General features: G+C 46.8%; 1 protein-coding gene across 1 annotated transcript in view; it reads left to right on the plus strand.

Annotated features, from left to right (window-relative positions):
• Nucleotides 1–620: 620 nt before the first annotated feature.
• The window catches only part of LOC140485558 (MOB kinase activator 1B), a 33,858-nt gene continuing 6,767 nt past the window's right edge, over nt 621–27,711 (plus strand). Inside the window, exons 1-4 of the mRNA XM_072583786.1 lie at nt 621–925; nt 12,292–12,458; nt 15,944–16,037; nt 25,063–25,196. Of these exons, the coding sequence (XP_072439887.1) occupies nt 912–925; nt 12,292–12,458; nt 15,944–16,037; nt 25,063–25,196 (409 nt within the window). The 5' untranslated portion in view covers nt 621–911. The remainder of the gene's footprint in view (nt 926–12,291; nt 12,459–15,943; nt 16,038–25,062; nt 25,197–27,711) is intronic.

The raw sequence follows: 27,711 nt of genomic DNA on the forward strand, positions 1-27,711 counted from the left end.
CAACAGAACAGCACTCCCTGGGTTCCAGCATGGGAGGGTCAGCCTGGATTTTTGCCCTCGACAGATTACAACACACGACCATCTGACTTTAAGCTCTGAGTCATAGCTACAGATGACACACACTGTTTCGCTGAAAATCTACTTTTCTGTACATTCTGGAAGCAACTTCCCCTTTCCAAAAAGAAACACTGTCGTGATGAAACATTCATTTCATTTCAGGCCAGTGAAAATTGCTGGTGATTTGTCAGTGATGGGTATGAAATGCTTTTCAAAAATCCCGAGGTTATAAATAAAGGCTTTAAAAAGTGCAACTTTTTTTCCTCGTTTGACATGATCAGATGTTCATGTTAATCTAGTAGTAACTACCACAAATTCCCATCTTGTTCATGCAACGTGACAAAGGAAATTAAAAGACAAAAGCTGTATCAGAACACAATACTTAGACAGCAATCAGAGTGTGGAGCAAACAGCTTTACGTGTTCTAAGTAAGAGTGCTTGTTTCTTTGCTTGTGCTGATGTGGTGTATGGTTGTGGAGAGTCACTGGGATGGGTGGACACATTGTGAGTTAAAGCAGCAGCAGCAGCAGCATCAGCAATCTGTCTGGAGCTGCAAGATCAGACTACAGCTGCAATCTCGCGAGTGCTGGGAGGGCCCCTCACAACAAGCAGACAGACACAGCAGCTGCAGGAATAGGAACAGAAACCTGCAAATTAGAGCAGCAGAGAAATCACAGCAGGAGCTGCACCAGGAGCAGGAGCCGCACCAGGAGCAGGAGCAGGACCAGCTGGAATCTGGAGTAGGAGCAGCTACAGGAGTTTACTTGTTGCCAGGGAGCAGCAGCTGGTGAAATCTCTGGCCCTGAGAGCTCACCGTCAGCCTGTCCCCACACTGCGGGATCCTGAATGAAACCATGAGCTTCTTATTGTGAGTACAAAAGCTGCTCGACTGTGGGATCCATCCTTCAGAGAGACAGAGTCTCCCCCCTCTCCTCCCATCCCCAGAGACAGTTGCATTTCCAACAGATTGGCCCTTTATAGATTGGCCTGTAACAGATTGGTGTGTAATAGATTGGCCTGTAACGGATTGGTGTGTAATAGATTGGCCTGTAACGGATTGGCCTGTAACAGTTTGGCCTATAAAAAATTGGCCTGTTACAGATTGACTTGTAACAGATTGGTGCGTAACAGATTGGTGCGTAACAGATTGGCTTGTATCAGATTGGCTTGTAACAGATTGGTTTGTAACAGATTGGTACGTAACAGATTGGCCTGTAACAGATTGGCCTGTAACAGCTTGGTGTGCAACGGATTGGTGTGTAACAGATTGGTGTATATTATATCAAGCTGTCTGTATAGAACATAGAACAATACACCGCAGTACAGGCCCCTTGACCCTCGATGTTGCGCCGATCTGTGAAACCAATCTGAAGCCCATCGAACCTACACTATTCCATTATCATCCATATGTTTATCCAATGACCATTTAAATGCCCTTAAAGTTGGTGAGTCTACTACTGTTGCAGGCAGGTATTCCATATCCTTACTACTTTCTGAGTAAAGAACCTACCTCTAACATCTGTCCTTTATCTATCACCCCTCAATTTAAAGCTATGTCCCCTCGTGCTAGCCATCACCATCCGAGGACAAAGACTCTCACTGTCCACCCTATCTAACCCTCTGGTTATCTTATATGTCTCATTTAAGTCACCTCTCAACCTTCTCTCTCATGAAAACAGTTTCAAGTCCCTCAGCCCTGTATGTATCAGATTGTCATCATATCAAAACATCCGCAGGAAGAGTGTCTCAAATAGGGGCTGCATTAATATGAATTTTTAAAAATAATTATTTATTGATTAATTAAAGGTGATTGTGAAATAACAGAACAACTGGTCCTGAAGCGTTTTAAACCAATGAACCACCTTTTATGTTCAATTCATTTTGGGAAGATATATCACCCAAAATGTGCACACCAAGATCCCATAAACAGCAAAATGACTGATTAACTAAGCAAAGTCTTACCAGTTTAGTCATGTTAGTGGAGAGGCTGAAATAGTGACAAGAATGTCTGGGATTGTCACTGCTTCGCTTCAAACAGTACGGTATAGTCTGTAACTGAGATCAATATCTCATATTGTGTCCCTCTGCCAGATGACAGGAGCAGCGTGGGGGAAGGTAGGCCCAATGTTTATAAGATGTGACTGCTTTATGCAATGCTTTTAATCGAGAGATAGATACTTACCTGTTTACAGGGCTTCCCCTAAACGCTCACACAAAGTTTTAAGGTAGCTATCACTGAGACAGAATGTCACTCAGCCCCAGCTGTTTGACATCTAGAACGTCCTATTATTTATCATTAAAGGTTTCTGCAGCTCTCCTCTGGAGTAATTTTCTTGGTGTCAAAGGCAACTTTTTTATTTCCTTTAAGGGGCAGGGGATACTGGGTGAAGAGGGAGTGCAGATAAGAGATAAGCCACGATTGGATGGAGTGATAGACCAGGTTCAAAGTGAGAGTGACCGACTCCTATTCCTCATTCTAATCTTTCCACACTTGCAGTGTCAGGTAGAGGGAGCCCAACCCTGCTCTGCCATAGTTTCCGACTTGTTGAACATAAGTTGCGATCTTAAACTGAGACCCTGTAAGACCGTACGTTGTAGGAAAAGGTGTAGGCCATTAAATTGTCAAGTCTGCTCCGCGATTCAATGAGACCATCCTGCCTTATCCCTCTAACTTTCAATTTCCCTCTTGATTAAGAATCTGTCTCTCTCAGCCTTGAATATACTGAATGACCCAGCAGACAGTCTTCTGTGGTAAAGAATTCCACAGATTCACTCCCCTCTGAGAGAAGAAATTCCTCCTCATCTCCCCCCAAGGGGAAACAGCCTCTCCACATCTCCTCTGTCAAGTCCCCTAAGAGTCCTGTTTGTTTCAATAAGGGCACCACGCATTCCTCTGAACTCCAATGAGTACAGAACCAAATTTACTCACCCTCTCCTCATAAACAGGCCCTCGATACCCAGGATCAGCTGAGTGAACCTTCTCTGGATTGTTCTCAATCCCAGTCTATCTCTCCTTGGATAGGGGGTCTGAAACAATTCACTGTGTTCCTGTTGTGATCTGGCGAATACCTTGTTTAGTTTCAGTGAAACTTCCCATCCTTTATTCTCCAACCCCTTTGAAATAAAGACCAATATTCCATTTGCCTTCCCTATGACCCACTGAACTCGGATGCGAGATTTTTATGATCCATGGGTGAGGACCCCCAAATCCCTCTGTTCTGCAGCTTTCTGCAGTATTTCTCCATTTAAGTAATAATCTGCACCATATTCTTTCTGTAAAATCACATCACCTCACATTTAATACCGTTTCTCCTCAGGGGAGGCAATGGCCAAGTGATATTACCGCGAGAATATTAATCCAGAAACTCAATTTATGTGTGGGGACCTGGGTTCAAGTCCCACAACAGCAGATGGTGCAATTTGAATTACATAAAAACCTGGAATGAAGACCCTAATGATGACCATGAATCTGTAGTCAATTGTTGGGAAAACTCCAACTCGTTCACTAATGTCCTTTCGGGAAGGAAACTGCTATCTTTATCCAGTCAGACCTACACGTGACTCCAGACCCACAGCAATGTGATCGAAGATTAGCTGCCCACTGAGTAATTAGGGATGGGCAATAAACAGTGGTCCAGCTAGTGATGCCGACATCCCGTGAATGAACAAAACAAATTGTTATGCCATCTTCACGATTTTTGAGATGATTTATAGCTCAGGTTGAGGTTCTGGATGTAGGTTTTCTCACTGAGCTGGAAGGTTTCTTTTCAGACGTTTCATCACCCTACTAGGTAGCATCATCGGTGAGCTAATTTACACACTGACGGTCCACATACCAAGTTTATACCCAGTCATGTAACCTGACTGTATACTGTCACTGTATTACTCCCCAAACACGGAAGGTATACTGTTACTGTATTACTCCCCAATCCCTGACTGTATACTGTTACTGTATTATTCCCCAAACCCTGACTGTATACTGTTACTGTATTACTCCCTAAACCCTGACTGTATACTGTTACTGTATTACTCCCCAAACCCTGACTGTATACTGTTACTGTACTACTCCCCAATCCCTGACTGTATACTGTTACTGTATTACTCCCCAACCCCTGACTGTATACAGTTACTGTATTACTCCCCAAACCCTGACTGTATACAGTTACTGTATTACTCCCCAATCCTTAGCTGTATACTGGAACTCTACTGCTCCCCAAACCCTGACTGTATACTGTGACAGTATTACTCCCCAAACCCTGACTGTATACTGTTACTGTATTACTCCCCAATCCCTGACCGTATACTGTTACTGTACTGCTCCCCAAACCCTGACTGTATACTGTTACTGTACTACTCCCCAAACACTGAAGGTATACTGTGACTGTATTACTCCCCAATCCCTGACTGTATACTATTACTGTACTACTCCCCAAACCCTGACTGTACACTATTACTGTATTACTCCCCAATCCCTGACCGTACACTGTTACTGTACTGATCCCCAAACCCTGACTGTATGCTGTTCCTGTATTACTCCCCAATCCCTGACCGTACACTGTTACTGTACTGCTCCCCAAACCCTGACTGTATACTGTTACTGTATTACTCCCCAATCCCTGACTGTATACTGTTACTGTACTGCTCCCCAAACCCTGACAGTATACTGTTACTGTATTACTCCCCAATCCCTTTCTGTATACTGTTACCGTACTGCTCCCCAAACCCTGACTGTATACTGTGACTGTATTACTCCCCAATCCCTGACTGTATACTGTTACTGTATTACTCCCCAAACCCTGACTGTATACTGTAACTGGACTACTCCCCAATCCCTGACTGTATACTGTTACTATATTACTCAACAATCCCTGACTGTATACTGTTACTGTATTACTCCCCAAACCCTGACTGTATACTGTTACTGGACTACTCCCCAATCCCTGACTGCATACTGTTACTGTACTACTGAATCCCTGACTGTATATTGTTACTGTACTACTCCCCAAACCCTGACTGTACACTGTTACTGAACTATTCCCCAATCCCTGACTGTACACTGTTACTGTACTATTCCTCAATCCCTGACTGTATACTGTTACTGTACTACTCCCCAAACCCTGACTGTATACTGTTACTGTACTATTCCTCAATCCCTGACTGTATACTGTTACTGTACTATTCCTCAATCCCTGACTGTATACTGTTACTGTACTACTCCCCAAACCCTGACTGTATACTGTTACTGTATTACTCCCCAATCCCTGACTCTATACTGTTACTGTACTACTCCCCAATCCCTGACTGTATACTGTTACTGTATTACTCCCCAAACCCTGATTGTATACTGTTACTGTATTACTCCCCAATCCCTGACTCTATACTGTTACTGTATTACTCCCCAATCCCTGACTGTATACTGTTACTATATAACTCCCCAATCCGTGACTGTATACTGTTACTGTACCACACCCCAATCCCTGACTGTACACTGTTAATGTATTACTCCCTGAACCCTGACTGTATACTGTTACTTTACTACTCCCCAATCCCTGGCTGTACACTGTTACTGTACTATTCCCCAATCCCTGAGCTCATATTAGTTACAACGTGGTGTACAGCAACCTATCCAACACCTTCTTAAAATCAAAATGTATTCCATCCACTGCCTCCCTTCCATCTCTCCTGCTTGTTACCTCCTCAACGAATTCTCGCAAATGTATCAGGCACGATTTCCACTTTTGAATCCCCCAATCCCATTAACAGACAGGTTCACCCAGCATTATTTCGTAGCCCCAACTCCTGACCGATATTTTTCCCTCAACGATCCTCCCTGAAACAGGTCAGCTGATCTTGATCACGTTGCTGTTGGGGAGTCACACTGTGCATGTATTGCCCTCTGTTCCTTGCTTCCATCAGAGCAGGGACCACACAGTTCACAACCGCTTCAGGCTGGAAGATGTTTTGACCTTGGGAGGTTTATGTATTGGTCTGCTGTTTATATCCTAACTCCACACCCCCCCATCCGATTGAACAGCCAACACCCCCAGCCTCTCGCAACAACTTCACACTACACCTAATTTCTGTCCACATAATATGACCCTGAGCTTCCAGTTACCTGCCACTTTATCACCCCCACCCTGTTCCCTGGCCAACATCTCTGCCTCAGGATTGCTGCAGTGCTCCAGTGAAGCTCGGTACAAGCTGGAAGAACAGCACCTCATTTTCTGCTTGAGGATTCTACAGCCTTTTGGACTCAGTATCAAGGTCAACAGAACTGAGCCCCTTCCTCCATGTCCTTTACCCGACCCTACACCTCAGACCCTGTCATCACAGGGGGCTGTTATCACACCCATTCCCACCCACGCATCCTCTCCATTATTTCACCATTATCCATCCCTTTACCTGTCTAACCATCTTTCTCTCCTTCTGGGCTCCTAACGCTCTCTCTGTTAACCCCCTCTGCCCCCACCACCCCCTGTCATCAACCTAAACATATCACCCTTCCCTCAATCCTGTGCACTTCTGATAAAGGGTCACTGGACTCGAAGCATTAACTCTGTTTCTCTCTCCTTAGGTGCTGCCAGATCTGCTGAGTTTCTCCAGCAGATTCTGGTTTTGTTGTGATCACTGAACTACATTGCCTCCCATTCAGAGATTTTAAGTTTTAATTTCCTCACCTTGTGTTCCAATCCTCCTGCAATGTTACCTCCTCCCTAACCTGTCATCTCCACCAGCCTCACAATCGTCAAAGAACTTTCTTTGAACTCTAGCTGGTTACATTTCCCTGACTGAAATCACTCCGTTACTAACAGCCCTCTGTGCAGCAGCTTGGCTCCAAGCTCTGGAATAGACACAGGGAGGACATCCCAATGGTTGGAGCATCCAGAACCAGGGGTCACAGACTGAGGATTCGGGCTGGACCATTTAAGACAGAGACGAGGAAACATGTCTTCACCCAGAGAGTGGGGAGCCTGGAGAATACATTACCGCAGGAAGGAGTTGATGGCAAACCATTGAATGGATCCAAGAGGCGGCTAGGTATAGCACTTGGGGCAAATGGGATGAAAGATTTTGGGAAGAAAGCAGGATTAGTCTATTGAGTTGGATGATCAGCCATGATCGTGATGAATGACAGAGCTGGGTCAAAGGGCCGAATGGCCTCCTCCTGCTCCAATCTTCTATGAATCCCTTCCCAACAGAGGGTTGTGAATCTGTGGAATTCCCTGCCCAGTGAAGTGGTTGAGACTTCCTCAGTAAATGCCTTTAAAGCTAAATTAGGTAATGTTTTGAACAATAAGGGAATTAAGGGTTATGGTGAGAGGGTGGGTAAGTGGAACTGAGGCCATGAAAAGGTCAGCCATGATCTTATTGAATGGTGGAGCAGGCTCGAAGGACCAGACGGCCTACTCCTGCTCCTGGTTCTTATGGTCTTATGTAACGTAAACCTCACACTTTTTATCTCTTTCTCATTTTCCCTCCCTCTCTCCCTCTAAGACTTCTCAAAATTGACCTCTTTGACTAAATGTTTTGTCACATGACCTGATAGCGATGGCTCGATGGCAAATTTTATTTGGTGATGGTTCCTCCAAAAGGCCTTGGAATATTTTAACAGGATTTGGGGGTAGGCCATTCAGCCCCTCAAGCCTGCTTCGCCATTCATTAAAGATTGTGGCTCAACCTCAAATCTACTTTCCTGCTGCAGCCATCGACTCTCTGGGAGTCCCTAAGGGGCTGAATAGCCTCAGTTTTAAATGCACGCCATGACTGAGAAGCCACAGCTCTCTGTGGTAGAGAGTGCCAAAGAGTTACAATCCTTTCAGTAAAGAACTGCCTCCTCATCTAAGACCTAAAGGGCTGACCCCTTACTCCGAGACAATGATCCCATGTTCAAGGCTCCTTAGTCAGGGCCTATGTTTTTCTCAGCTCCACCCTGGCAAGACCTTTTAGAATTTGGCATGTTCCAAGACCTTGCCTCTCAATCTTCTAAATAGTGTAGGACTGTCTATTCCATCCTTCCTCATGGAATAATTCTCCCATTCCTGAGAAGATTGGCCTCACTCTCTCCAAAGTGAGAGGAGACCAAACTGGCCAAAGTTCTCCAGGTGTGGTATCACAGGGCCCGGTATAACTGGAGTAAAACCTCTTGCTTATCTGCTCTCATTCTTGTGACAACAATAGTCTGAGTTCCTGTGCTCCGATAAGACCATAAGAAATAGGAGCAGGAGTAGGCCATTCAGCCCCTCGGGCTTGCTCCACCATTCAATGGAATCATGGCTGACCCAACATTCCTCACGTCCACTTTCCTGCCCTTTCACCATTACCCTTGATCTCCCAAGTGATCAACATTCTACCAATCTCAGCCTTAAATATTCATAGGGACTCTGCCCCACAGCTCTCTGTGGCCAGGAGTTCCTAAGACCCATAATCCTCTGAGGGAAGAAATTCCTCCTCATCTCCATCTTAAATTGGTGCCCCTTTATTCTGAGACTGTACCCTCTGGTCCCAGACTCTCCCATGAGGGGGAACACTCTCTCAGTATTGACCCTGTCCAGCCCCTTCAGAATCCAATATATTTCAATGAGGTCACCTCTCATTTTTCTCAACTCCAGGGAGTAGAGATCCAACCTGTTTAATCTTTGTTTACAAGAAGATCGCTCCACACCAGGGACCATCCTCATGAACCTTCTGTGAACAACCTCCAATGAAATGATATCTTTCCTTAGATAAGGGACCAAACCTGCTCACAGTGCTCCAGACATCGTCTCCTCAGCCCCTTGTACAGTTGCTGAAAGACCTCCCTCCTCTTATACTCCAATCCCTTTGAAATAAGGACCAATATTCCATGACCCTTCCTGATTAGCTGCTGCCCCGTGTGCTAGCTTTCTGCGTTTCATGTACAACTTCCTCCGAGTTGCATCTTTCTGCAGCTTTTCCCCATTTAAACAATATTCTGTTCTTTTGTTCTCCCTTCCAAAATGAGCAACTTCACATTTTTCCACATTATACGTTGTTTGCCAACATCTTGCCCACTTACTGAACCCATCAATATCTCTGTGTAAATTGTTTGGATCCCTCACAACCTGCCTCACCGCCTACTTTACTGTCATCTGCAAATTTAGCCACAGTCTCTTCATTTCCTTCCTCTATGTCATTAATATTTATTGTAACCAGTTATGTTCCCAGCACTGAGGCCTGTTGGTCATGGGTCATGGTCTGAAAAAGATCCCCTTATCCCCTTATACTCTACACTGAGTATTTATTTTTAAATCCTATATTCAGTGATGTGTAAGCAAACCAAAGCTAATCCATGGATTCCCATTTAACCCTGTGCCTGGACACTGAGGTCCCAAAGAAAGGGGGGGGTTGGGGGGCTGGACATGGTGAGCTTTAGGATATGGGCAGGAGAGAGTTTGAGGAGCTCATAGTTATGGGGTTTGCAGGTGGAAATGTCTGGCTGTAGCAGAGCTGTGGGTAAGAGCTTCGGCTGAGCCATGACGTGCTGCGGAAGGTGGAAGTTGATGGTTTTGGGAATGGTATGGAAAGGTCACCTCAAGATCAGATACAACGTCGAGGCTGTGAACAGTTTGGGTTAATCTCAGGGATTGGCCAGCAGGAACAGAGTGCGTCGTAGGGACCGAAAACAATGGTTTTCATCTTCCATGTATTTGATGTCAATTATCTCGGTCTAATCTGGTTAGCTCAGTTGGCTGGATGGCTGGTTTGTGATATAGAGTGAGAGTGACAGCATGGGTTCCAAGTTCCTGTTCCATCTAAGGTTCTAACTTCATGAGCCCTTCCTCTGAGGCAAACTGACCCTCGGGCTAAACCACCACCAGCTCTGTTCTCCCTCTCTAGTGAGACTATGGCAACTTTACCTTTAATCCTAACACCTTCCCATTCACGATCCTCACTCCAAAAGGGGGACAGGGGTCCTGGGTTTAGGGAGTTCGATTTGGTTGGATTGAACATTACTGTGCTTCATTGTAATATAGTCCAGAGTCTTAGATGCAGGTGAATGAGTGACCTACTCATTGCTGCATGTGTGATTGGTGTTGATTGTTCCTGTCTGCCTGGGGCCATTGCTGGATGATCCAGGTGACAGAGATACAATTCCAGATAAGGAAACCTTTGGAAGGCGTCTCAGTCTGAAGCAGGACTGTACTGCACTTTTGTTTAGACCATGAAGTTTACTATAAGGCATTACTACCATAAGAGAAACTTTATTAGATTATAGCATGGGGAATGCTCACAACAGAATAATTTAATCTTGCCCTCTGCCCTCAGTCTGAGGTTAAGGAGTTGCTTTAATCCTGCCGTATAATTGAGGTGCTGAGTAAACAGAACAATTGTCCAATACAGCTCAGCAACAGTGGCTAATTCATCCCATTCCCCGCTCCCCCCCCCCCCCACCCACCCACCAGTCTTTCCCTGTTCTCTTTCCTGTTGAGAATAAGACACAAGGCAGTCTCAACTTATTGAACTAATTTGTCAGCTTGTGATGATTGGGCATAGCATCTTCAATGGCTCAGTGGTTAGCACTGCTGCCTCACAGCGCCAGGGACCCAGGTTCGATTCCAGCCTCAAGCGACGCTCTATGTGGAGTTTGCACATTCTCCCCCTGTCTGTGTGGGTTTCCTCCGAGTGCTCTGGTTTCATCCCACAGTCCAAAGGTGTGCTGGTCGGGTGAATTGGCCATTCTAAATTTCCCATAGTGTTAGGAGCATTAGTCAGGGGTAAATGTAGGGGAATCGGTGTGGGTGGGTTACTCTTTGGAGGATTAATGTGGACTTGATGGGCTGAAGGGCCTGTTTCCACACTGTAGTGAATCTAATCTAATCTGTTTTAAGCAAAGCATCACATTGAAATTATAGCACAAAAAGAAGCCATTCGGTCCAACTGGTGTGTGCTGCTGTTGATGCTTGACATGAAATTCCTCCCACCCGCTCCCCACTTCCCCTCAATCCCCCAAACATCCTGCAGGCAGGGTGAAGGGGCAAGGGCAGATTGGCGCCAATCAGACTGAGGGCTGGCTCCTCAGTGGGGTCTGGAGTATTGTGAGCAGGGAAAAGGAAACAGAACAACAGAGTTGTTGCTGTGCAGAAGGAGGCCATTTGGCCCATTATGTCTGAACCAGCTCTCTTTCCTGATGAAGGGCTTTTGCCTGAAACGTTGATTTTCCTGCTCCTTGGATGCTGCCTGACCTGCTGTGCTTTTCCAGCATCACTCTACTCTTCAGCATCTGCAGTACCCACTTCTGCCCAGCTCTCTTAGTTCCAATCCTTTTCACCATAACTCTTACACAATGGTTCTACATAACTAGTGATCCAATGCCCCTCTGGAATGTATCAGTGGAACCTGCCTCCCCTATATTTCCAGGTGGCAGAGTTTTTTATCCATCATCACCCCAGCTTCCTCAGAGCACGACTTTAAACTCTTCCCCCTGGTTCTTCGTCCTTTCACAATTGGGATAGTTTCTCCCAGTCTACTCGATCTACACTGGTCATGGTTTTGTAAACTTCTCTTAATTCCCCTCTCAGCTTCTTTTAGCCCAGGGTGAACAGCCCCAACTTTTCCAACCTACCTACATCGCAGAAGTTCCTCATTCCTGGAACCCTTTGTGTGAATCTTGAATATTGCGTGCAGTTCCAGTTGCCACACTACCAGAAGGATGTGGATGCTTTTGGAGAGGGTGCAGAGAATGTTTACCAGGATATTGCCTGGTCCAGAGGGTTATAGTTATGAGGAGAGGTTAGATCTTTCTCTGGAAAGATGGAGGCTGAGGGGGAGACCTGATAGAGGTCTACAAAATTATGAGAGGCACAGAAGCTTTTTTCCCAGGGTGGGAAGGTCAACTAGAAGATGGCACAGATTCAAGGTGAGAGGGGGAAAGTTTAGGAGTGAAATGCAGGGAAAATGTTTCACACAGAGGCTAGTGCCTGGAACACACTGCCAATAGATGTGGTGGAAGCAGATACATCAGCAACGTTGAAGATGTAACTTGATAGACACATGAACAGGAGGCGAACAGAGGAATAGAAACTGTGCACTGGCAATGGGCAGTGAGTCTAACCAAGGGCTAGGAATCAGTTTGATGGGCCACAGGGCCTGTTCCTGTGCAGTATGGTTCTTTGTTCTAAATTGCTTCCAGAGTTGAACAGAGTTTGTTTCTTTTAGTACAATCTATTAAAGGACAAGTCTACCTGGAATTAATCTTGGCCACTCTGTGTTTTACAGTGGAAACCGTTCGTCTAAGACCTTCAAGCCGAGGAAGAACATTCCAGAAGGTTCCCATCAGTATGAGCTGCTGAAACATGCAGAGGCCACTCTGGGCAGTGGTAATCTCCGCCTGGCTGTGATGTTACCAGATGGTGAAGATTTGAATGAATGGATTGCTGTCAATAGTAAGTGACTGAGGAAACGAGTTCACTTCAGCCTTTGTTTGGGAATTAATTTTCATCTCGAGTCACAGAATCACACAGCACAGAACAGGCCCTTCAGCCCATCGAGTATGTACTGTCAAAAATACACTAGTCCCACTATCCTGCACTGGGCCCATTGCCTTAACTGTTATGACATTCCAAGTGCCCATCCAAATACTGTTTAACGGTTGTGAGGTTTCCCATCTCAACTCCCTTGCCAGACAATACATTCCTGACACCCTTCCACAAATCCCCCCCCCCCTCCTGCCTTTCACCTTAAAATGAGGTCCCCTTGTTACTGACCCTTCAACTAAGGGGAACAGCTGCTCTCTATCCACCCTGTCCATACCCCTCAACCTTCTCTGCTCCAAACAGAACAACCATAACCTCCCGGGTCCAGGCTATTGGCTTTCTGCATTGTCCTCACGAGAGTGGGTTTGACAGAGACAATACTGAGATATGTGAACACCTGGAATGAAAGAACAAAAGGCTGTAATCACTGTGCAGCAAAACACAAGGTCATGGATCAAGGTGGCAGCATTGCAATAGTCACAGCTAATGCCCTGAGACAATTCCGGAACAAAAAAGATATCTGGTACATAAAGGGTTAGTGCTCCAACAATACACTAACTACCAAGACATATGCAGAATTTTTGTGGGCCAGCCACAGACTGGGACAAATGGGCAAACTTCCTTCACTGTTTAGAACATAGAACATAGATAAACTGCATGTCCAGAAGTCGCTTAAATGTCCCTAATGACTCTGCTTCCACCACCGCCGCTGGCAACACATTCCATACACTCACAACTCTCTGCATAAAGAACCTACCTCTGACATCTCGTCTATACCTTCCTCTTAATATCTTAAAGTGATGACCCCTTGTGCCATTCAATCCTGCCCTGGGGAAAAGTCTCCGGCTATTGACTCTATCCATGCCTCTCATTATCTTGTATACCTTGATCAGGTCTCCTCTCTTCCTCCTTCTCTCCAGAGAGAAAAGTCCAAACTTAGTCAACCTTTCTGCATCAGGCAAGCCCTCCAGTCCAAGCAGCATCCTGGCAAACCTTCTTTGCATCCTCTCCAAAGCCTCTGTATCTTTCCTACAGTAGGGCAACCAGAATTAGACACAATATTCCAAGTGTGGTCTCACCAGGGACTTGTAGAGCTGTAGCAAAACCCCGCGGCTCTTAAACTCGATCCCCTGTTAATGAAAGCCAAAACACCATATGCTTTCTTAACAACCTATCCACTTGGGTGGCAAATTTGAGGGATCTATGCATCTATTCCTGACGAAGGGCCTTTGCCCGAAACGTCGATTTTCCTGCTCCTCGGATGCTGCCTGACCTGATGTGCTTTTCTAGCATCACTCTAATCTAGACGTAGGGAAATCCCTGGCAATTACAGACCAGTTAGTCTTACTTCAGTGGTCAGCAAAGTTTTGGAAAGAATTCTGAGGGATAGGATTTATGACTACTTGGAAAAGCATAGTGTGATTAAAGGCAGTCAGCATGGCTTTGTGGGGGGCAGGTCATGCCTCACAAATCTTATTGAGTTCTTTGAAGAGGTGACAAGAGAGGTCGACGAAGGTTGAGCAGTGAATGTTGTGTATGTTGACTTCAGCAAAGCATTTGATAAGGTTCCCCATGGTAGACTCATTCATAAAGTCAGGAGGTATGGGATACAGGGAGATTTGTGTGTCTGGATTCAGAATTGGTTGGCTGACAGAAGGCAGAGAGTAGTTGTAGGTGGAAAGTATTCTGCCTGGAGGTCAGTGTTGAGTGGGGCCCCGCAGGGCTCTGTTTTTGGGCCTCTGCTCTTTGTAGGTTTTATAAATGACTTGGATGAGGAGGTTGAGGGGTGGGTTAGTAACTTTGTAGATGACACAAAGGTTGGAGGTGCCATTGATAGTATTGAGAGCTACTGCAGACTGCAGCGTGACATAGACAGGATGCAGAGCTGGGCTGAGAAATGGCAGATGGAGTTCAACCTGGATAAGTGAGAAGTGAAGCATTTTGGAAGGTCAAACTTGAATGCTGAATATAGGATTAAAGACAGGATTCTTGGCAGTGGAGATGTTCACTGATGATCTTGTTGCATTTGAGTGCGGACTGCTTCAGTATCTGAGGAGTCGTAAATGGTGCTGAATACTGTGCAATCATCAGTGAACATCCCCACTTCTGGCCTTACGATGGAGGGAAGGTCGTTGATGAAGCCTAGGACACTACCCTGCATAGATGTCCTGGAGCTGAGATGACTGACATCCAACATCCGCAACTATCTTCCAACATGCCAGGTACAACTCCAAGCAGCAGAGAGTTATCCCCCAATACCCTACAGCTCCAGGCTTGCTCGGGCTCCTTGATGCCACACTCTGCTGAGTGCAGCCTTAATGTTAAAGACTGTCGCTCTCACACCAGCCCTGTACACGTCCAGATTCTGAGTGGATTAGGGAGGAAGAAGAACTCCCCTGACTTCAGGAATCAAGAAGGGAGATAAATCGTGCAGCAGAAATGATCTTGCCTGTAGCAGGGAACATGCATGTTCTCCTGGATTGCCTACTCCCTATGGCTGTGAGAGCCCTCCCAGAGACACAAACCTTCCATAAGGATCTCCAACATGGTCTGTGTTATCAAGAAGCTCCAATAGAAATGTTGAGAACAACGCCAGGAGTGTTTTCAGTCTGTTCTGAAGATGAGTGATACCAGATTTGTAATGTTAATGTTAGTCAATGGAGCTAGTGTCGATTTAGTGTAATGTATCATTGGTACAGGGCCGATGGGCTGGAGTGTCCTTTGTACTGTATGATTCTATCATTTCAGTGCAACCAACTTTGTCAAATGCTACCATTCAGGATTTGTTCATGGAAAATCGTGTCTCACAAACTTGATTGAGTTTTTTGAGGATGTGACAAAAGATCCTCTACAATGAACACTGTGATGACAGGCAGTTGTCTGATTGGGGTGACATTGACGGAGGGATGTATGTTGGCCTGGGTGTCTGGGGGACATCGCTGCTGCCAGAGGCTCTTTAACAAATACAGGAAGTGAGGGCCAAGTGGTTAACACCTGAGCCCAAACTGCAAGGGCAGTGCAAGCAGATTGACCAGTCACTTGTGCAAGGATCATTCCTGGAGCAGGAAGTATTAGCAGGACTAAAGGGACAGCGCAGGGTGAACTGGATCCGCTGGTTAGCTCCTTCAGAGAGCTGAGACTGACCTAATTCAGGGCTGAATGGAATTCTTCTGACCTACAAGATTCCTATGACTGAATGTGAAAATGCTGGGAGCACTCAGCAGGACTGGTAGCACCAAGGGAGAGAAAGAGGGTTAACCTTTTAGTCTGTTAACCTTCCCTCAAGTTCTTGCTCTTTCTTTGGTGACAGTAAAATCCTGCAACATTGTAACACTGTCGAGTATTAACGCAGTAACTTTTCTAACTTTGTGTTATTGTTTTTTTCCCAAACGTAGCTGTGGATTTCTTCAATCAGATTAACCTGCTGTATGGAACAATAACCGATTACTGCACAGAGGATGGTTGCCCTGTTATGTCAGCTGGGCCCAAGTGAGTACTGTACCAGATTTAACCTCGCCTTTTAGCCCACTTTCTCAGGACCTTAGAGTCATCGAGATGTACAGCACAGAAGCAGACCCTTCGGTCCAACCTGTCCATGCCAACTAAATATCCCAACCCAATCTAGTCCCACCTGCCAGCACCTGGCCCATACCCCTCCAAACCCTTCCTATTCATATACCCATCCAAATTACAACATTTAAGAGTTGTAATTGTATCAGCCTCCACCACTTCCTCTGGCAGCTCATTCCATACGCGCACCACCCTCTGTGTAAAAAAGTTGACCCTTAGGTCCCTTTTATATCTTTCCCCTCTCACCCTAAACCAATGCCCTCTAGTTCTGGACTCCCACACCCCAGGGAAAATACTTTGTCTATTTATCCTATCCATGCCCCTCATAATTTTGTAAACCTCTATAAGGCCACCCCTCAGCCTCCGACGCTCCAGGGAAAACAGCCCCAGCCTGTTCAGCCTCTCCCTGTAGCTCAAATCCTCCAACCCTGGCAACATCCTTGTAAATCTTTTCTGAACCCTTTCAAGTATCACAACATCTTTCCAATAGGAAGGAGACCAGAATTGCACACAATATTCTTGTCCGAGCTTCTATTGTTTCATAGAATCCCTACAGTGTGGAAACAGGCCCTTTAGCCCAACAAGCCCAAACTGACCTTCCTCCCACCCACCCACCCCGATGAGTAAACCACTCAGACCATTCTCTTATCCTAGACTTACCCCTGACTAATGCACTTACCCTACACATCCCTGAACACTATGGGCAATTAAGCATGGCCAATTCACCGAACCTACACATTGTTAGATTGCTGGAGGAAACCAGAGCACCCGGACAGACATGGGGAGAATGTGCAAACTCACACAGACAGTCACCTGAGACTGGAATCGAACCCAGGTCCCTGGCGCTGGAAGGCAGCAGTGCTAACCACCGAGCCACCGAGCCGTCTTGTGAGGTTTAATTTCCCAGCTTGCTGCAAAAGAAGCAACGCAGTGTGCGGCAATGTGAGATTTTTGTAGGAATATGTTTGTACAAGACTCCCACATGGGGGGTGGCTGTCATTGGTGGGATCAGCATTTGTTGTTCATTCCTGATGAAGGGCTTTTGCCCGAAACATCGATTTCGAAGCTCCTTGGATGCTGCCTGAACTGCTGTGCTCTTCCAGCACCACTAATCCAGTATTTGTTGCTCATCCTTAATTGGTCTTGTAGCCGCATTTCGAGAGCGGTTAAGAGTTTGCCACACTGCCAGAAGGGAAAAAAAAAAATCAATGAATGAGGCGTTTTCTCATTGAGAGCAAGATGGAGGTCAGTCTGTTCATTTCCAAATATTCCTCGTTCTTCCTGCTTGGTTGCTGTGGGTCTGGAGTCACATGTAGGCCAGGACCAGGTAAGGATGGCAGATTTCCGTCCGGAAAGGACATTAGTGAACCAGATTGGGTTTTGATGACAATGGAGAATAGTTGGCATGGTCACCGTTGGGTCACCATTATAGAGATTAATGTAGAACTCCAGATTTTATCAATAGAATTTAAATTCTACATCAAATCCACTTTTCATCCTAACTCCATGTTCCCTGATTTACTCAGCACAGGGTTTCTCAAATTGTGACCCCCATTGGGGTTGTGGGTTTATGAACTCTGAGGTAGTAATGGTTCACACAGATTCTGAGTGAGTGATAACGGCCTCTCGTTTTTTTTCTCCTGGTGGACATGGCTGAACCGACCAATCTTTGAGACCCCCACCCTCTCCCAAAAATCTGGCGAAAAGTTACTGAAGATTAAAAAGATCACACCCCTCTCCATCTCCTATCCCCTCCCAGCTGCCCCCTCCCTCAGTCAGACAGATCCCACCCCTGACCCTGACCCTGACCAACCAGTCCCACTGTTCTCACTTTGGCTTCATGCCGATATTGGAATGGGGTCACAGTGGGGGAAATACTTGGGAAGCACAGCATTAACACTGATAAAAAAGCCAATCAATCCCAGCCTTGAGTCTACTCAACAACAAAGCACCCACTGTGCTCTGGGTTTTTAACAATAACCATTGCACGGTCACGATCCTGTTAATTCCACATTTTATTGACCGCTAGTTTCACCAGCTGTCATGGTGAGATTTGAACCTGTGTCCCTGAGCATTAGCCTGTGTTTCTGGTGTATTAGGTAAAAACAATGACTGCAGATGCTGGAAACCAGATTCTGGTGTATTAGTCTGGTAACATTACCACTACTGCACCACCTCCCCTACATTTGACTTATTCTGTCTGTTATAGGAAGGATATTATTAAAGCTGGAGGGGGTTCAGAAGAGATTTACCAGGATGTTGCAGAGAATGGAGGGTTTGAGTTATCGGGAGAGGCCAGATCGGCTGGGACTGTTTTCACAGGAGCGTAGGAAGCTGAGGGACGACCTTATAGAGGTTCATAAAATCACGGGGGGCAAGGATAGGGTGAATGACAGTTGTCTTTTCCCCAGGGCAGGGGATTTCAAGATGACGGGGTATAGTGTTAAGGTGAAAGGAGAAAGATTTGAAAAGGACATGAGGGGCAATTCTTTTATGTAGAGAGTCGTTTGTGTTTGAAATGAACTGTCAGAGGAACTGGTGGGTGGAGGTACCGTTACAATATTTAAAAGATATTTGGATAAGTTCATGAATAAGAAATGTTTGGAGGGATATGGGCCAGGAGCAGGCAAGTGGGGCTAGTTTAGTTTGGGATAGTGGTCGGCATGGACTGGTTGGACCGAAGGGGAGATTAGAGTGGTACTGAAAAAGCACAGCAGGTCAGGCAACATCCGAGGAGCAGGAGAATCGACGTTTTGGGCAGGAGCTCTTCATTAGAACTCTGATCTCCAGCATCTGCAGTTGGGCTGAAGGATCAGTTTCCATGCTGTATGACACTATGACGCTGACTTGCGTACCAGTATTTTTTTGTTCTGCATTAACAAAGAGCCAGTCCCATTGACCCAGAGACTGTCATCGATCCAGGAGCAACTTCTTGATGCTTCTCATGTGTTTGAAGTCTTCCTTTGCCAAACTAAGAAATGTGGCTGGAGGAGAAACCAGGCTTAGACGCGGACTTGGTCTTTTCTCATTAAATGATGGTGGAAAAGTGACAATGTTTGTATTCCCTGTGATGGAGACTGGAATTTCACCGCCTGACTCCCAGTGGGAATGGAGAAAGTGAGGACTGCAGATGCTGGAGATCAGAGCTGAAAATGTGTTGCTGGAAAAACACAGTAGGTCAGGCAGCATCCAAGGAGCAGGCGAATCGACGTTTCGGGCATGAGCCCTTCTTCAGGAATCAGGATTCCTGAAGAAGGGTTCATGCCCGAAAAGTCGATTCTCCTGTTCCTTGGACGCTGCCTGACCTACTGCGCTTTTCCAGCAACACATTTTCATCCCAGTGGGAATGCCTGAAGTGTAAAGAGTGAGTTTCCCTCTCTCTTGCTAAGATAGGTTTCTCTGCAATTGTTGGAAAAAAAACATATTTTTTCTAAACTTTCATATCCTGAAATGTTTTGAGTCCTTCAGAGAACACAAGGTGTCAGCTGGTTGTGGGCTTAAACTTTTTGAAATGATTTTAAGTCCAAAGTTCAGGCTGACAGAGCACACAACATTGAGATGTTGATATTACAGCAGAGGAACAAGCAAGAAATTAAACTGAGGCCTTTTCTCAAGTGAAGCTGGAATCTCTCTCCCCTCGTTCCCCAACTCCACCAACCCCTCCCGAGAGTGTGGGGGAGGCAGTGGTTAGGGTCTGGGATGGACTATCTGAGAGTGTGGGGGAGGCAGGGGTTAGGGTCTGGGATGGACTGTCTGAGAGTGTGGGGGAGGCAGGGGTTAGGGTCGGGAATGGACTGTCTGAGAGTGTGGGACAGGCAGGGGTTAGGGTCTGGGATGGACTGTCTGAGAGTGTGGGGGAGGCAGTGGTTAGGGTCTGGGATGGACTGTCTGAGAGTGTGGGACAGGCAGTGGTTAGGGTCTGGGATGGACTGTCTGAGAGTGTGGGGGAGGCAGGGGTTAGGGTCTGGGATGGACTGTCTGAGAGTGTGGGACAGGCAGGGGTTAGGGTCTGGGATGGACTGTCTGAGAGTGTGGGGGAGGCAGGGGTTAGGGTCTGGGATGGACTGTCTGAGAGTGTGGGGGAGGCGGGTTTGGTTTTCAAGCTGGATTTAGATGGTTGTTTGAAAAGGAAGACTGTTCAGGGTTACAGGGCAAAAGGAAGAGATAATGTTCACTTGGAGAGCTGGCACAGACATATGGGCTGAATGGCCTTTTTCTGCTCTGTAACAACACCATGCAGATTTCAGGCCATCTGGTTGTTCGCAAAGCATAGAAACTGGGAACAGGATTCGGCCATTCTGCCCAACACAGCTGCTTCACCATTCTATACAATCCTGGCTGATTATTCAACCCAATATCATATTCCTGCTTTTTCTCCAAAATCTTTGACACCTTTAAAATCTAAAGTTTGAGCTGTCTCTTTACCGAGTGTATTCAGTGACTTGGCCTCCGTCGCCTTCTGTTGTAAAGAATTCCAACAGTTCACTGAGTAAAAGAAATCTTTCCTCATCTTGGTCCAAAATGGTCTACCCTGTATCCTGAGACTGTGTCCCTGGTTCTAGACTCCCCAACCAGAGAAACATCCTCCCTGCATCTAGTCTGTTCAATCAGATCCCCTCATATCCTTCTAAACTCTAGTGACTATCAGCTCAGTCAAACCAATCTCTCCTCTGGACAGTCCTGCCATCCCTGCTTAGTGAACCGTAATCTATCTTAGGTAGGGAGACCACAAGTTCACACAATTCTCCAGGAATGGTCTCAAAGCCCTGTATGACTGCAGTAAGACATCCCTACTTCCAAACTCTCATCCTCTTGCCATGAAGATCGATACATCATTCACCTTCCTAACTGTGTGCTGCACCTGCCTGTCTACCTTCATTGACTGGTGTACAAAGACAACCTGCCACCCTCAGAATTGTCACATTGCCGAATTTGTGGGATCTTGCTGTGTGCAAATTGGCTGCCACGTTTCTTAAGTTACGGAGTGGTTATACCTCAGAAGTACCTCATTGGTTGTGAGGTGCTGAGGGAATTTCTGAGGTTGTGAAAGGTGCTACATGTCATGGACCAGGCCAGACCCCCTCAAAACCCCCCTCACGAAAGTAGCCCCTCCCTAACGTTGCTCGTTGTTTTAATCAGGTGTAACGTGGATTTTCCAGGAGGGATGCAGTTGGTCAAACCACTTAATCTTAATCAAAACAGAATTTATTGACAAGATTACTGAATGAAACACAAACAAACGAGAACAGAATACCGAATAACTTAACCTCTCCGAAAACCCAACAGACCATCCCAACTTAATGATGCTGTTCCAAATCCTTGCTACAATCCCCATAAACACCCCTTGGCACTGAAGGTAAACTCAAACCCAGGGTTTTACAGGAGAGATGTCAGAGAGAGGGAGGGTCAGCATGGGGCTGCTTCTTTGGGTCCAGCAGCTTCACAACTGACTGACTGCTTTCAGTGAACAGCCAGACTGAACCAAACCAGAGAATGATGGAGCTCGGAGAACTAACCATTCCCCTTTCATTGTACAAGTGTCTTTTTTTAAACTTGAAAGCCTGAGGCAGTCTCTGTTAGCTGTACTCAAACTGGTCCTAAACCCCTCCAACCCCAGACTTTTTGGAACCTGTGTCTTTATGACCTCTTGAAAAAAAAGGACAACATAACCTTGTTCAAGGAGCAGCATCGTCATGTACAGAAATGGCAATTCTTTCAATTGATATATGAAGGGAAGGTCATCATCCAGTTAATTCAGGATGGCCATCGTCTTAAAGGTTTTAATAGATTAGATTCCCTACAGTGTGGAAACAGGCCCTTCGGCCCAACAAGTCCACACCAACCCTCCGAACAGTAACCCACCCAGACCCATTTCCCTCTGACTAAGCACCTAACACAATGGGCAATTTAGCATGGCCAATTCACCTGACCTGCACATCTTTGGACTGTGGGAGGAAACCGGAGTATCCGGAGGAAACCCATGCCGACACGGGGAGAATGTGCAAACCCCACACAGGCAGTCGCCCAAGGCTGGAATCAAACCTGGGTCCCTGGCTCTTTGAGGCACCAGTGCTAACCACTGAGTCACCGTGTCACCCCAAATAATAAATGAATAAAAGCAGAAGGCTTTTTGTTATTGCTTATCCATGACTGCACTTTGGTCTGGCAAAATGCATCTCACCAATGAGATCATCATTCAGCAAAAAAATCAATACAATTTCCAACTTTAGAGGAATCAGTGGGTCTGGGATGAAAGTGGGTATATGGCCTTGAGATAGAGGATCAGTGATGATCATATTGACCAGCAGGGCAGGCTGAAATTAGCTGAATACCCTGCTTCTGCTCCCAGTTTCCATGTTTGCCTATCATGTGAGAATCCAGAATTGTGTAAAACCTTGTTTCAGATTCTGTTTGAACACCACATCTCAATAACTCATTTACCCACAGACCTCCCACTGTACAATGAACACACTTGTACGATTATACATCTTGAATACTCAAAGGCTCACAGTGTTAACTGTGACACTGGGCGAAGAAAGAAACTGAAGTGTTCACATTTGGAATTCTCGGAATGATCTCAGTGACCAGGCCCAATGGCCTTCTCCCTCCTGATTGCTGCATCATCAGTGAAGTCTGTCTTGTGACAAAACCAACATAAATATACTCTGCTTCTGCTTTTGTCACTTATGGGTCCAACTGAAAGCTCACAGCAGTAACTGGCCTCAACAAACTGGACTCTAAATGACAAAAAGAGCTTCAAGGAACAACAGTGCTTCTGTTGGATAATTTGATTTTATTATTGTCACGTGTACCTCGGTACAGTGAAACGTTTTGTTTTGTGTGCAGTACAGGCAGATCATACCATACAGCGATCATAGGGTGATTGAACACGGTGAGGAAAATTATGTTAGAGCTGCAGAGAAGGTCCACAAGAAGCAAGACCAACATTAGATTTGAAATTTGAAGGGTCCATAGTGAAGTCTAATAACAGCGGGGAAGAAGCTGTTCATAAACCTGTTGATACTTGTGTTTAAGCTTCTGTGTCTTCTGCCTGACAGGGCTGGGGTGGTATGGTGGCTTAGTGGTTAGCACTGCTACCTCACAGCGTCAGGGACCTGGGTTCAATTCCAGCCTCAGGTGACTGTCTGTCTGGACTTGGCACATTTCCCCATATCCCTTCTGGGTGCTCTGGTATCCTCCCACAGTCCACGGATGTACAGGTTAGGTGAATTGGCCATGGTGTTGAGGGATATATAGGTTGGGTTCATAGTCAGGTGTAAATGTAGGATAATAGGGCAGGGGAATGCATCTGGCTGGGTTACCCTTTAAAGGGTTGGTTGAGCCAAAGACCCTGTTTCTACACTGTAGGGATTTTATGATTCTGAAAGAGATTATAACTGGGAGGGGTCTTTGATACTGTTGATATAGATGGAGTCAATGGATTGTTGGTTGGTTTGTGTGATAGACTTTTGTTCACGTTGCCTTTTATGTGTGTCTCTGCAGTCAGAGGCTGCCTCACTCTGGGCTGGGCCAAGCCTGGGCACCTCCTCTTTAATCTTTGGTACTTTCTCCAGGCTGGATTTTTTTTGGGGGGTCAGGGTTTCTGCAACTGCATGACAGAATCAGAGGACATGCCAATCAGGGAGTGATGAAATGACTGGTCGCCCTTAACCTGGAATCAGAACCACTGCCAGTGGCACCGGGGTCCTGCCCAGCAAAAGTGACTGGGCAATCAGACGGCAACAGCTCTTGTGCTCAGCAGTGCCACTGGGAGGGTAGTGGCTGCTGCCAGAAGGACAGGCACTGGAGTCTCAGAGTCACTGACCAAGCTAGACCATGGAATTGTGGGGGTGGAGCTGGTGAGGGTTTGGGGGAGGGGTGTGGCAAGCACAGGGCGAAGGGTGTGGGGGAGAGGGGTGCAGTTTCAGAAAGGAGGGAATTGGGGTGTCTCCTGATGTCGAGTTCCTTGTTCAAGCACTGATAGCCTTTTACTGAGGGATCATAGCCTGACCCCACTGTGAGATGACAAGCAACCCATACAGTTTGACCTACGCTGCCCAGCAACAGACCACAGTTACACTGGGATCTGGCCCCTTAAAACCTCAGTTGGCCAACTGTTGACCTTCCCACCAAGACGGTAATCTTGGGGAAGGTGCAAAGGCAAGGGGAATGTGTGATCATGTACACTACTAGTTTCCTGATGAAGGGCTTTTGCCCGAAACGTCGGTTTTCCTGCTCCTTGGATGCTACATGATCTGCTGTGCTTTTCCAGCACCACTCTAATCTCCAGCATCTGCAGTACCCACTTTCGCCTACGCTGCTATCTTGTCTAATGATTTCTTCAACAGGTGGAGGCCATTCAGCCCACTAATCGAATGCTGGATCCTCACGGGACAAACTGGTCAGTTCCCCCACCCCCTGCCCCTTCTTGGTTGGGACGCTTGGATGACAGACTGTTAATTTCCCAAAAAACCAACACGGCAGCAAGTGCTGCATTCTGACAAGGATATGTATTAAGTGTAAATTGTCCTCATAACTCAAGGCCATGTTATAGATGTTAAAATAAAATCCAAAGTAGAAGGGGATTGGATAATTCTGATCATCTCAGCTGACAAATAAGTACAATCCCTCGCAAAATGGAGGTTTCCTTAATTTACAGAATAGAAACAAAAGATCACTTACCTCTCTGAATTTTGTCAGAACATCCATGGATCATTTCTTTGTCACACTGAGTCCATTAACTTCTCAATCACTTCCATCTCTTTATGAGTTTTATGAAGCAGGGGATTGGATGACATTGGAGGTTGGATGGAGGATTGTGGAGATTATAAAAATCTGCATTGACCAGTCAGGACCGAATGGCCTGTTTCTGTGCTGTACGTTCCAGTAACTATCTTCATTACTAATGATGGTGCCCGTCTGTTTTTACTCATAAATATTGCAGGTATGAGTATCACTGGGCAGATGGAACAAACATAAAGAAACCAATCAAATGCTCAGCACCAAAATACATTGATTACCTGATGACCTGGGTACAGGACCAGCTCGATGATGAGACTCTGTTTCCATCCAAAATAGGTAAGGTCTTCACAGTTCAACCCTGGCCACACTGGAATGTATATTTATTACAATCTCAAAGCCTTTGTAGATTAAACAACAGCTGTGGCAGTAACTTTAGGGAATCTGTTCACGAATTAAAGGTCACAATGTTAAGCACCTGATTATAGAGAAGAGAGGCATCGCTGAAACTTTACATCTTGCATTCATCAGGAGAAATGCAAGAATGCCAAATTTCACACAATCACAACAATTTATCTGCAGGAGGGTGCATGTGTTCCCAGGTCTGATTGTGTGTGTGTATATATTTGAGTGTGTGTTTCCACGTGTGTGTGTGTGTGTGCGTGTATGTGTGTGTGTGTTTCTACGTGTGTGTGTGTGTTTCCACATGTGTGTGTCCACGTGTGTGTGTGCGTGTGTATGTGTGTGTGTTTCCGTGTGTGTGTCTGTATGTGTGTGGGTGTTTCCACGTGTGTGTGTGAGTGTGTTTCCACGTGTATGTGTGTGTGTGTGTTTCCATGTGTGTGTGTGTATGTATGTGTGTGTTTCCACATGTGTGTGCATGTGTGTGTGTATGTGTGTGTTTCCATGTGTGTGTGCATGTGTGTGTGTGTTTCCACGCGTGTGTGTGTGTGTGTGTGTGTTCCCATGTGTGCATGTGTTCCTGTGTGTGTTGCCGGGTTTCTGTATTTCGGGTGTGTGTATTCCCGGGTGTGTGTGTGTGTTCCCATGTGTGTGTGTGTGTGTGTGTGTGTGTGTGTTCTGGTGTGTGTGTTCCCGGGTGTGTGTGTCCCGGGTGTGTGTGTGTTGCCGGGTGTGTGTGTTTCCACGTGTGTGTGTGTGTATGTGTGTGTGTGTGTTCCCATGTGTGCATGTGTTTCTGTGTGCTGTGTGTGTGTTGCCGGGTTTCTGTTTTCCCGGGTGTGTCTGTTGCTGGGTGTATGTGTGTTCCCAGGTGTGTGTGTGTTGCCGGGTGTGTGTGTTCCCAGGTGTGTATGTGTTCCTGGGTGTGTGTGTTTTCCTGGGTGTGTGTTCCCAGGTGTGTGTGTGTTCCCGGGTGTGTGTGTTCCTGGGTGTGTGGTGTGTTCCCGTGTGTGTGTGTGTTCCGGTGTGTGTGTTCCCGGCTGTGTGTGTTCCCGGGTGTGTGTGTGTGTGTGTACCCGGGTGTGTGTGTGTTCCCGGGTGTGTGTGTTCCCGGGTGTGTGTGTGTGTGTACCCGGGTGTGTGTGTGTTCCCGGGTGTGTGTGTTCCCGGGTGTGTGTGTTCCCGGGTGTGTGTGTGTTCCTGGGTGTGTGTGTGTTCCTGGGTGTGTGTGTTCCCGGGTGTGTCTGTGTTCCCAGGTGTGTGTGTGTTCCCGGGTGTGTGTGTGTTCCTGGGTGTGTGTGTGTTCCCGGGTGTGCGTGTGTGTTCCCGAGTGTGTGTGTTCCTAGGTGTATGTTTGTTCCCGGCTATGTGTGTGTGTTCCCAGGTGTATATGTGTTCCTGGGTGGGTGTGTGTGTTCCCAGGTGTATGTGTGTTCCCGGGTGTGCATGTGTGTTCCCGGGTGTGCGTGTGTTCCCGGGAGAGTGTGTGTTCCCGGGTGTGTGTGTATTCCCGGGTGTGTGTGTGTTCCTGGGTGTGTGTTCCTGAGTGTGTGTGTTCCCAGGTGTGCATGTGTGTTCCCGGGTGTGCGCGTGTTCCCGGGAGAGTGTGTGTTCCCGGATGTGTGTGTTCCCGGGTGTGTGTGTGTTCCTGGGTGTGTGTGTGTTCCCGGGTGTGTGTGTTCCCAGGTGTGTGTATTCCCGAGTGTACGTGTGTGTTCCCGGGTGTGTGTGTTCCCGGGTGTGTGTGTTCCCGTGTGTGTGTGTGTTCCCGAGTGTGTGTGTTCCCAGGTGTATGTGTGTTCCCAGGTGTGTGTGTGCTCCTGGGTGTGTGTTCCTGAGTGTGTGTGTTCCCGGGTGTGCATGTGTGGTCCCGGATGTGTGTGTTCCCGGGTTGTGTGTGTTCCTGGGTGTGTGTGTGTTCCCGGGTGTGTGTGTTCCCGGGTGTGTGTATTCCCGGATGTGCGTGTGTGTTCCTGGGTGTGTGTGTTCCCGGGTATGTGTGTTCCCGGGTATGTGTGTTCCCAGGTGTGTGTGTTCCCGGGTGTGTGTGTGTTCCTGGGTGTGTGTGTGTTCCCGGGTGTGTGTGTTCCCGGGTGTGTGTATTCCCGGATGTGCGTGTGTGTTCCCGGGTGTGTGTGTTCCCAAGTGTGTGTGTTCCTGGGTGTGTGTGTGTTCCCGGGTGTGTGTGTTCCCGGGTGTGCGTATTCCCGGATGTGCGTGTGTGTTCCCGGGTGTGTGTGTTCCCAGGTGTGTGTGTTCCTGGGTGTGTGTGTGTTCCCGGGTGTGTGTGTTCCCGGGTGTGTGTATTCCCGGATGTGCGTGTGTGTTCCCGGGTGTGTGTGTTCCCAGGTGTGTGTGTTCCTGGGTGCGTGTGTGTTCCCGGGTGTGTGTGTTCCCAGGTGTGTGTGTTCCTGGGTGTGTGTGTGTTCCCGGGTGTGTGTGTTCCCGGGTG

Source organism: Chiloscyllium punctatum, chromosome 14 (assembly GCF_047496795.1).
Source record: "Chiloscyllium punctatum isolate Juve2018m chromosome 14, sChiPun1.3, whole genome shotgun sequence".
NCBI lineage: Eukaryota > Metazoa > Chordata > Chondrichthyes > Orectolobiformes > Hemiscylliidae > Chiloscyllium > Chiloscyllium punctatum.